Source organism: Mus pahari, chromosome 2 (genome assembly GCF_900095145.1).
Source record: "Mus pahari chromosome 2, PAHARI_EIJ_v1.1, whole genome shotgun sequence".
Taxonomy (NCBI): Eukaryota; Metazoa; Chordata; class Mammalia; order Rodentia; family Muridae; genus Mus; species Mus pahari.
The window spans coordinates 49,523,923-49,535,743 of record NC_034591.1 but is presented as its reverse complement, the minus strand read 5'-3'; the positions used below and the strand labels follow the sequence as shown (position 1 = coordinate 49,535,743).

The 11,821-nt window shown below is 47.2% G+C and overlaps 1 protein-coding gene across 1 annotated transcript; it reads right to left on the bottom strand.

The window, feature by feature from the left end:
* Nucleotides 1–2,432: 2,432 nt before the first annotated feature.
* On the bottom strand, nucleotides 2,433–10,901 carry Smkr1 (small lysine rich protein 1). Its single transcript, XM_021191192.1, has 2 exons — nucleotides 10,704–10,901; nucleotides 2,433–2,956 (listed from the first exon to the last, which is right to left on the bottom strand). The coding sequence occupies exons 1-2, from the start codon at nucleotides 10,899–10,901 to the stop codon at nucleotides 2,759–2,761; spliced, it is 396 nt and encodes a 131-aa protein (XP_021046851.1). The 3' UTR covers nucleotides 2,433–2,758.
* Between the last annotated feature and the right edge of the window lie 920 nt (nucleotides 10,902–11,821).

The following is an 11,821-nucleotide window of genomic DNA, read 5'->3' as shown; positions in this document are numbered from 1 at the left end:
TACACTCTGTGAGAGCTGAGAATGGTGTTTTCTCCATATTCTGGCATTTGTCATTGTCTCTCTTCATTACCGGCCATCAGTTTGGGGGGGGGCACTTCTACTGTACAATGCCCCCACCCACACGTTATTCCCACATCTTTCTCCCTTCACATCAGTCTACTGCAGCCATGCTTCTGTCCTTTCTCACCTCCAGGTGGTCCTCTCCGTCTCTGTCAGCCGACCATGTCTCTGTCCCCAAAACGATGCCGCAGTCCATGTTGCAGATAGTATCCGGTGGAAGTTCTGCAAGCACCAACCAACGTTCCAGAACACACAACTGCTCTAATACAAACTCCTGTACCCAAGGGAGGCACAGAAGGACATTAAACAGCCCACAAGTTCAAAGACTCAATAAGCCTTTTAGCACCAAGGCAGCATTAGCCTGGGAGCCCCTGCAAGACACATGGTCTCCCGGCACACGCTCCCTCCTGGGTTAAGGACCCAGCAGTCTGTGCTGTGAATGAGAGGCACTAGAGTAAATGCAGCAGTTTCCAACCTCAGGAAGATATTCTTGGTTTCTAAAGCCCAGGGGAAAGATATCCACCCCCTTCCGCCTCTTCACAGAAGTGCACTCCCTTTGGCGCAGGTTTCTGCTGTGTCTGGCTTAAGGCACAGGTGGACAAACTGCATTCACTACCAACTCTCATGTGTTATGAGCGCTCAACTTTTGCACCACAGGGATTCTTATCATTTCCTCTGACATTTGACCTGGGCTGCAGCCATTTTTGGCAAACTTCATAAACCTCACATGGCAATATGTAGTCCAACTTAAGTGACCCAGAGTGGACTGTATCTGTTCTAGCATGGCCCTTGCCTCGACGAACTGGCTTCGAGCACCGGACTGTGAATAGAGCACATACTGCAGGTGTCAGAGGGCTGTGCTGGGGGAAGCAGTGAGGGCCAGGAAGGCAGAGCAGGACGCGGGTAAGGAGTGCTGCAAGCAGGGATACCATCTATACATGAAACTGCCCCCCTTCCAGGTGTCAAGGTCTTTGGAGATATGTAAACTTGTTTCCCACAGTTTACAGGGGCTCAGAGCTAAGGCCTCCAGTCTCGGGAAAGTTTTGATGTAGACCTTTGTGCAGTCCTGGAACCTCTGAGAATTTGGGGATTCTTGACTGTCTTTTACATTGTGTAATGAGCATGTGTCTTTGGGGACTAAGGACAGGGTATTATGATTAAGTCTGGAATGTTCCACAATGATTCATGGGTTGAAGGGTTAGCTGTGGCAGAACACTGTTGAGAGATGACTGGGACATTAGGACCATAATCGTATCAGCAGGTTAATCCACACTAACGGACTCAGCCGAACGGCGGTTGATGGAGACTGTAGGCAGCAGGGCCTACTTAGGAAAGGCAGTCATCCGAGGCACATTTTTGAAAAGTGCGTCTTAGTCACATGCGTGCATTTGGGAGGCAGAGGTAGACGGAGCTCTGAGCTCTAGGCTAGTCTGGTCTGCACTGTGAGTACCAGGGTAGCTGAGGTCCACAGTGGGAGCCCCACTTCAGGGAGGAAGAAAGTCTTGTCTGTGGACCCTCACAACTTTTCCTACCTGGCCACTCTCTGGGGCCCCTTCTGCCCTGTGTTCTCATGGCCATGGTACTCTGCTGTGTCTCGTTCCCCAAAGGATGGGGCCAGCCTCTCAAACTGTGAGCGGCAAGGGAGTCTTTCTTCTTTTAAGCCGCTTTCCTCGGGCCCTCTGTCACAACAACTGAAAGCTAACTTGATTTGCTCCTCTTCTTTCATCCACCACACAGTGTGTGTGTGTGTGTATGTGTGTGTGTGTGTGTGTGCAGACACATGTAGAGAGGCCACTGATTGATATTCGTACCTTCTCACTGAACTTGGACCTCACTATCGGTCAGACTGATTGGCCCACAAGCCCCAGGGATTCTCCGGTCTCTGCCTCCTGGGGCTAGGATTATAGGCATGTACCACACACGCAGTGCCTGGCTGTCAGGGGGATGCTGGGGATCAAATTCAGGTACTTGTGTTTCCACGGCAACTACTACATCCAGAACCATTTTCCTGGCCCCAGCTCTTCTTCACCACAGGCTTGCACACCTGCCAAGATGACGCTCAAGACGATTTTAGTCTCCACCGACCGAAGTCTGTGGTTAATTTGAATTAGAAAAAGACAACTAAGCAGAAAATTATAAAAACAAGTTATTTATTTTCCATTTTTTTAAAAAGGGGAGGGGCAGCTAGGGGTAATTTAATGGCTCTTCCTGAACAGAGGCCCCAAGTTTATCCCCAGCATCGAAAAAGAAAACAAAGAAAACCCAAAACCAAACCACAGCAGAAAATATGTTTTCAAGTTAGGCCTGAACTTTCTGCCTGGTCCTTTCTGAGCCGACCCCTCACCAAAGAAAACGACTCACGCAAACTGGAGCTGCCTTCTGAGAACAAGGTTTAATTCAGTCTAGAATTATGATTATAATATTTTAAAAAATTATTACCAGTGCCAGGGTAGCCTTTATGGACTATTTTTCCTGATTACATCTGAAAAACCAAAGTGGCTTACCTAGTACCTGGCTTAGCTTCGGAAATAAAAGCAGCCTTCGCTATTGCTTATCACAGAAAAGCGCAGTGGCGGCTACGTGTTCCCGCTTGTCTTTTAGAGCCCATTTGGCCGAAGTCCTTGAGTTATCCTAAATGCATTCTCCTACTTTCTGTTCTTTGAGACCAAGGCATGCTTTGAATTCTATCACCTAAGTCTTATTTTTTCCCCCTTTTCCCTTTGGGAGCCCCTGGCCACGGGAAGCCTCGCAGGTACAGGCAGTCGGCAACATTGTGAGCAATGTAGTACAGGTTCAGCATGGCTGCCGGGCTCATGATGTCCACTTCCGGCTTCTTCAGCTTCTGCTTCTTCCCGGAGTTCTTGGGCCGGCCTTTTCCTTTCTTCCCTTTACCTGACTTTCAAAGACAAGTAGAAACATGGGAAGAAAATTACTTTCTATCACCTCAATGTGACTTTTTCTTCTTCTTCTTCTTCCTCTCTCTCTCTCTCTCTCTCTCTCTCTCTCTCTCTCTCTCTCTCTCTCTCGATACGGGGTCTCACTCTGTAGACCTGGCTGGCCTCGAACTCACACAGATCTGGGATCAAAGGCATGCACCATCAAGGCCTGCCTGGAAGCAGCTTTCCACATTTCCTTAGTGATTTTAAAGGGAAATAAAAGCCTAAAAGGGGTGGGGGTGGGGGACACAAACTGCTGTAGCAAATACATTTACATGTTCAAAATAACTATGAGTCTGAAGGTTCCCAACACACAGAGTTGGTTAGTGTTGGAGGAAAGAAAAGGCTAGTCCCATTTGATGTCTACACACATCTCACAAATACATATAAAAATTACATATCATTAGAATAAATGCTTGCCTGGAACAGGAAGCATCAGATGTCATCGACAGTGACAAGTGCTTGCTAAGCAGCCCTTGATAAAGAGACCTATGGCCCCTTCTTATGTGGCGCTTTGTTGTATTCTGATTTGCATAAGCTGCAAGAAGACATGGCACTGGGCATGCAATGTCTCAGAGGCGCACACTAAAACTGTAGAGACAAAAATCAAAGACTAGAGCCGTGCTTCCCAGTACGGCTGCCCTCGCCACACCCTGCAGAAGAGCAGGAATCACAGACCTTGTACGCTTTGGCTGCTTTCTGAACTGAAGAGCGTACCTACGGGAATCTATTTTACCAAATTGTTCTTGATTATTTCTCTGGAGGGCTGCATACTAAAAGTTAAATTTAAAACAAATTATACAGCCAGGAGACAAATGCATATCTTGGTCTTTGTTATGCAAGCACTTTCTGCATAAGCAGTTTTGAGATTTAAGTGTAGACATAGATGCAAGACGAGACCCAGGGTCTGAGAGCAAGTGAGACTTGCCATCATCTTCATCGCCATGAAGCTGTGCTTCAAGGTAGGCAGGCACCAGTCCTATCTTCAAGATGATCTAGCAGGGCTCATCGAGGTCACTCGGTAGGCGCCCAGTGACATCCAGCAGGCTCAGAGCCCATGCTATTTTTGTGACTAGCCGAAGAGGCCAGAATCCTCTAGGAAATATGAGTGGGGACTTTCCTGCTTCTGCAAAAAACTGTTGCAAAGTTGTGGTTGTCCTGCGACCACCTCACCATACAGAAAATGATGGATGGGAGAGCATCTCTTTCCTGTCTCCTCTAGCTAGGGAAGAGGGAGAATGTGTGTATCATCAAGGCTCAGTATTTACAGAATACACATGTCTTGTTCTTAAATTTTCACTCACAATGTCCCAAGTTAAACAAACAAAACAGTTAATGCGTCTAAAATAGAAAAATACTTTTCCCTCAGGTGAAATGTAGTATATTCCTAGACATTATATCCAGGGGCGAATATGAGAAATAATGTAGTGAGTAAATACAGGTGGTGGGGCTGTGGAGAGATGGGGCTGTGGAGATGGGGCTGTGGAGAGATGGGGCTGTGGAGATGGGGCTGTGGAGATGGGCTATGGAGAGATGGGGCTGTAGAGATGGGGCTGTGGAGATGGGGCTGTGGAGATGGGGCTGTGGAGATGGGCTATGGAGAGATGGGGCTGTAGAGATGGGGCTGTAGAGATGGGGCTGTAGAGATGGGGCTGTGGAGATGGGCCTGTGGAGATGGGGCTGTGGAGATGGGGCTGTGGAGATGGGGCTGTGGAGATGGCTCAGTGGCCAAGAGCAGTTGCTGCTTATCCTGAGGACCAATTTCAGCTCCCAGCCTCCACATGGGTTTGAAGTTCACAACTGCTTATAACTCCAAGGATCTTACAAGCCTTCTGGAGTCTGAGTACATCTGCAAACATATTCACGCGGGCATGCACCCACACACGTGGGCACACACAGACACACACACACAGACACACACACAGACACACACACACACACACACACACACACACTTAATCTTGTAAAAAAAAAAAAGAGAATACAAATAAAAAACAATTACAAAGCCCAGAAGACTGCCTTGTGCTGGGAAAACCTCTCCACGGGGTTCAGGGAGCATACTTTGGAGTAAGTTCTTTAAGATTTTGAATGTTTTCTTTTTCATAATTTTATGCTTTCTTTTTCTTTTTTTGTTTTTGTTTTTTTTTTGTTTTTTGTTGTTTGTTTGTTTGTTTGGTTGGTTTTTTTTTTCCGAGACAGGGTTTTTCTGTGTAGCCCTGGCTGTCCTGGAACTCACTTTATGTAGACCAGGCTGGCCTGGAACTCAGAAATCCGTCTGCCTTTGCCTCCCAAGTGCTAGGACTAAAGGTGTGCGCCACCACTGCCCAGCAATCTTACACTTTCTTGACAATTTCATTGTCAATGGTCAATGGCTGACCTGAGAAAACTGGAACAAATTACGTGTGTACATGATGCGTGCACGTGGGTCTTAATCTTTAAAATGGGTTGAGAACAGTTTAACTTTTTTTTCAGTTAAACTTTTTATTTTAAATATTACTTTTAGAAATATTTATTTTATTTTTATGTATAGGAGTATACTGTAGCTGTCTTCAGACACACCAGAAGAGGGCATCAGATCCCATTACAGATGGTTGTGAGCACCAGTGCTTGCTGGGAATTGAACTCGAGACCTCTGGAAGAGCAGTTAGCGCTCTTAATAGCTGAGCCATCTCTCCAGCACAATTTTTTTTTCTTCTCCCAAAGCGCTTTATTGTCTTCTCAGAGGTAAGGGACCAAGTGTTCAATCATGGCCTGTTATGGTGTACTTGAATGTACTCTTAACCACTGAGCTATCTCTCCAGCCCTCAGTTAAACATTTTTAGTTTAGTTTTGTTTTTCCTTTTAAAGATGTTGTCCCACTATATAAACCAGGCTGGCTTCAAATTCACAGAGATCCACCTACCTCTGCCTCCTGAGTTCTGGGATTAAAAGTGTACCAACAATGTTCAGCTAAATTTGACATTCTTAGAAATTGGCAAACTGATTCCGAAGATCAGATGGAATTGCAAAGGATATAAGATAAAGGCTTTTAAGAATTTATTCAAAGTTCTTATCTTCTTGTAGATACTCCCAAAATTCATCTAGAAATGCAAAGGACTTTGAAAGAGGGCACAACACAGCAGAGGAGGTTAACCTCAGCTAATGTCAAAGGTCCCTCTGAAGCTACAAAATCACAGCGTGTGCTAGTGGGGTCAACATGAATAAACGGATCAATGGAACAGAGTAAAGAGCCCAAGAGACGGCTTAGTGGCTAAGAGCACTGAACTCTTCCTGAGTCCAGCTCACAACCACCTGTAACGGGATCCAATGCTCTCTTCCGGCATACAAGTGTACATGTAGATAGAGCCTCATTTACATAAAATAATAAAAAAGGATAGCTGCACACATGTACAAGGGGATTGATTTTCAGGAAAAAAAATTGATTTTCAAAGTCAGGATTGTCTGTTTCTCTACAGCAGCCCACGACCTGTGGGTTGTGACCTCTTTGGGGTCTCCTAAGACCACTGAAAAACACAAATATTTACGTTACAATTCATAACAGCAACAAAATTACAGTTATAAAGTAGCAACGGAAATAATTTTATGGTTGGGGGGGTCACCACAACATGAGGAATTGTATTAAAGTGTTCCAGCCTTCCTAAGACTGTGAACCACTATGGTGCTGGAATAATGACGGTCTATTAACAAAATACAAAAGCAAGGAATCCCAATTAACTATACCAACCAACCAACCAACCAAACAAACAAACAAAACCCTTAAAAATTGATCATAGGCCTAAATAGAAAATCCCAAATTACAAAACCTTTAGAGACCTATGGCCTTCAGTTTGGAAGACATTTCCTCTTGGGTATAACATCAGAACCACAGCTCGTGACTATGAAATATCCCAATAGGTCTGTGTGTTTCAACACTTGGTTCCCAGTCTCTGGTGGGGCTGTTTGGGACAGATGCTGACCCCTCCTCCTGTAGGTGGGGCGTGGGGAGGAGCCTTGCTGGAGCAAGTCACTGCGGGGCGGGGCGGCGGGGTGGACAGGGTGGTAGACTTTGAGGTTTTACAGCAGGGACCCACTTCTTCCTGACTCCAGGCTGAGTTCACTCTCTACCAGCCAGGCCTTCCCCAGAATGAAGACTGCATCACCTTTGGAACTAGACGCCGAAACACACCCTCTCTCCTCTAAGGTTGCCATGATCACAGCAGCAGAAGAATATGTAACATGTCCCGAAGAACAAGTTGCTGAGCTCGCGGACAAGATGTAAAATGTCTGCTTACCAATAGGTATTAAGAGGTGAATGCTAAGCCAGAGACTGGGAGAAAGTGCTTCTAAAGCAAATGATAAAGGTCTACACCCCCCAGTAAAGAGCGCCCGGAACACAACGGTTAAGAGAACCACCCAATAAAAATCAGCAAACTATTCAAATGAATACTTTCCTGAAAAGGAGACAGGGGAAATGAGCACACGAACAGACACTCAGCATTGTTAGACATCAGGCATATACAAAACCTACAAGATATGCAACACACATCGAGTGTGAGAGCTTGTTAGACAGGCCGAGCGTATCAGGTAACAATACGCGAGCAAACAGAGAACCTGAACTCTCATTCACTGTCATGGAGGCTGAAGCTAACGGAACCGCTTTGGAAGCCAGCCCGGCTGTTTCTTTTTAAGTTCGATGCGCCCCTAGCCTTTGACCTAGCCGTTCTACTCTTATCCGTAGAAATGAGAGCATCTTCTACTTAAAGACTTGTACATGACTTCTCAGAGTAGCTTAATATGTGATAGCGGAAGGCAGAAGCACTCTCACAAATGTTCATCAGCAAGGAAATGGATAAACATTGCAGCATGGCTGCAGAATGGAGCACAACTGAGCCCTGAGAAAAGAGCAACTACATAGACGAATTCAAAGAAATTAAACAAGTGGTGCAAATCGGCAAGGGGGCGGGGCACGCCTGGACTCCCAGGCCTCAGGAGGCTGAGGCAGGTGGATCTCTGTGAGTTCCAGGCCAGCCTTGTCTAGGTAATGAGTTCCTAGGCAGCCAGGGCTGCACAGTGAGAGTCTATGTCAGAAGTAAACAAATACATACATAAATAAAAAAGGCTGCCCCTAAGCTCAGAGGATATATCCTGTATGGAGCACACATTGGGAGCACCTTTCCCTATCAAGCCATCTCAGCTGTCCGGTCCTGCCCAACCACCCAGTCCTTTGGTTGGCTCAGTGCAATTCTGGGGCTCCATCCTCCGTGTCAGAAGAGAATTTAAAACCTTACAAATGCCCGAAGAAAGCCTACTTGGCTACATCTCTGCTGGCTTTCTCTATGCTTCCCAAACCTGCTGAGTTCCTCTGTGCCTGGAGTCCCTTCTTTCCCTATAGTATTTCCCATGACTGAAGGGGAATGATGTTTTCCCTCTTTCTTCTGACTCTGTTCAAATGTCACTTCTTTACAAAGACCTTCTTAGGCTCCCAGGGCCACCAGATACATGGATCAGTAGTAAAGTCTAGCTAGCATGTGCAGTGGCTCAATTCCTACCACCAGTCAATAAGAAACACCACCCGGACACGGTGTTTCATTTTTTCCTCACCCTAGGGTTTTGTTTTTTGTTTTTTGTTTTTGTTTTTTTAACTACTATATTGATTACTTTTCTTTGACTGGGATAAAACACTATGACCAAAAACAATTTATGGAGGAGATTACTTTTGCCTTACAGAGGGAGATTTCCTACTGAGGAGGCGTGGCCAGGGCAGGAAGCAGAAAGTGAAGTGGGAGAGGAGTCTGGGAGCTCTCAGGGCACTCCCCACCCCCCAACAGCCACAGACTTCCTCCAGAGCTGTACCACCTCCCTGTGTCTATGGAGGGTAGTCCTCATTGAAACCATTCCAACTACTTAATAGTGATTAATAGCAACTGAGAGCAATCCAGAGGGTTTGTTTGTGAGTTTACCACTGAATTCCTTTAGCCTAAACCATTATTTGGCACACCGAATGGATGAACGCCATTTGCTGAATGAATAATGAATTAAAATCAGATGGTGTGTTGGTTCGAAACCGAAATGTCCCTAACAGGTTCACGTTTTGATTATTTATTCCCAAGAGGGCCTTGAAGAGACTTTAGGGGGTGGAGCTAGGTAGCAGAAGTAGGTCTTCAGGGGTGAGTCTCACCTGGCCCTACCCTCTCTGCTTTCTGACCTGCCATGGTGTGAACAGCTACTGTTGGACTCTCCGCTGCCCTAAGCTCTGCCTTCTCCACCACGAGGGACTGAAACTTGAGTGTGATCCCGAATAAGCCCTCCTTCTCTTGAACTGTTGCTTCAGGTGTTTGGTCAAAGCCACCTGAGAAGAAACTAATACAGACGCTTTGCGGTTGGAGAGGCTATGCAAAGATTAAGGGGCCAACCAAGATCAGAGTGGCTGTCCACAAACAAATGGGGAGTAGTAGGTCAGGGTGGGATGGACGGGGAGAGGGGGGATCAAGTCTGGAAAGCAAGTGAAGAGCAGCTTTGGCCTTCAGCCTCTAAACCAACAAGCTGGACATTTATACAAAGAGCACGAAGAAGCCATTAGTTTAGAGGGCTTTATAAGTTATTCTTCATTTTCCAGGATTCGGAAAAAGAAGAAGTGTAGAAGCCTAGAAACTTAAGTCAGGAGACGGCACTTTTACTTGATACTATACTTAGTTCCAGAAGAAAGCATTAGAGCCACAGGCTTACTAAACACATCCCAAACTGCAGGCTAAAGGACGGGCAAGGCAGGCAGGACACCTCAAGTGTGCTGCCAAGGGCTGTGTGTATTTACCGGACAGGAGGAAGCAGGAGGTATTTCTACTCTAAGAGATACAAAGATGAGTAGCCGCCATAGGGCAGGAACAAGGAGAGCAACGCCGGTCTAGTTCGGGGAATACTTTTCCTTAAGCAGAGATGGTAATACCATAATTGTGCAAGAAGTTGAGGCCCCCTTTATCTAATGTATGCTGAGCGGCAAGTTCAACAGGGAAGAGAACAGCGAGTCCCTGAGGGCTGCGGAAAGGGGCAACAAAACCACAGTCACTCTAGAAAGAAAAATGAGGATGGGAAGGAGGGCACCGATCGCAGGATGCGGGCTGAAGAACAGGAGGGATCCTGGCAGAAGGAGGGTGGGGTTAGATGCAGTGTGGACACCTCTCCCTCCCCCCAGGGCCAACCTTACTTTCTATTACACGTAAAGAATTCCACCATACAACTCAGGGCAGCCTGGACAGTCCCTTACTGAGCTCCAAACCTTGTTGCTGATCTTCCTCTATTTCCCAAACGCCAAAGCATCTTCTAGGAATGAAGTTACCCCACAGAACCAAGGGACTAAAACCAGTTTCACAGAAAGGGCACAGACTGAATCTGCTGCTGCTGCTGCTGCTGTCCATCAGATGCAGATCATCTTAAGTCCGTCTCAGAGTGCGCCCTCCTACGACTGAACTGTAGCCGTGGGGACGACAAAAGACCTAGGTCTCAAAGGCTTACCCGGGGTTAAGGCGAGCGCTTGCGAACCTCCCACTTTAAGATGGATATTTCCGTGGTTATTTCTTTCTCAGCTGAGGTGATTGTGAAACCAGTCCCCAGTCTCGAAATTCAGGTCCCACATTGCTTCCCCCTACCCCCCACTTCTACTCCCCCACCCCGGCGTCGTAGTCTTCGGGCCCCCGATCCTGGCGCTTCCCTAGCCTCCGCGAGCGCTCTCACCGGCGTTCTGCCGCCTGCCCCGGCCGTGGCCGCACCTCCAATTGGGCGCCTTCGCGGTGTGCGGAGGCGCAGATGCTGGTAAGCAAGGCTCGGCTCACTCCACTCCCGGGGAGGCACCAGGACAGCCCGCTTTCGAGCGCACAAAAGCCACCGAACCTCGAACTGTTTATTTGTTGCTAGGGCACCGGGGCGGGGCATGCCGCAGTGGGCGGAGCCCTTGTGGGCTCAGTTTGTGTGTTCCGATTTGCTATGCCTACTCATGTCGCGTTTCGCTTTGGTTTACGCGGAGGCGACAACGACTGCGAACTCAAACTGAGAGCAAAGCTGCAAAGTTTTGTCTCCGGCGGTGCGATTGGGCGGGGCATGAGGGGAAGGGGCGGGCCGCCAAGATCAGCAGTTTTGTTTTTGGCGAGGAAAGGTTAAAGAGAGTGTAGACTAAATCAGTCTCTTGAAATCATCGGGTTTTTTGTTTGTTTGTTTGTTTTTTGTTTTTTTCGAGACAGTGTAGCCCTGGCTGTCCTGGAACTCACTTTGTAGACCAGGCTGGCCTCGAACTTAGAAATCCACCTGCCTCTGCCTCCCTAGTGCTGGGATTAAAGGCGTGCGCCACCATGGAAACTCTTTCTCTTCTGATAAACAAGAATAAGGTCTCTGAGGGTCGAGGTGAGAATAATAGAAGAACTGTCGGTAAGAGAGTCTAGTACAGGCTTCAGGAGAGGAAGGTGGACAGGGTTCTTATATTATGGGTGCGATTGCTTCTAACCTTGTGAGTCCATCCTTTTCTCCCAGAAAGGGAATGCGTTTGGGGCATAACTCCAGTTGTTTTTTTAGAACTTGCCATTCCATTTTATTCAGTAAGCGGATATTGTATCTCTATCACGTACCTGACTCCCGCTTGCTGTGGGAATTCAGCGTCCAATATGAGCCAAGGTTCTTGAACTAAAAAAGGTTGGAGGAGGAAGATGGGAACACAGCAAAGAGGGAGGGTATGAATTGCAAGCGCTGGCCACAGTTAAAAGTGATAGGTGCAGAGAGTTGGCTCAATGGTTAAGAGCACTTGCTTTTCCAGAGGACCCAGGTTGGGCTCCCAGCACCCACAGGGCAGTTCACAACCATCC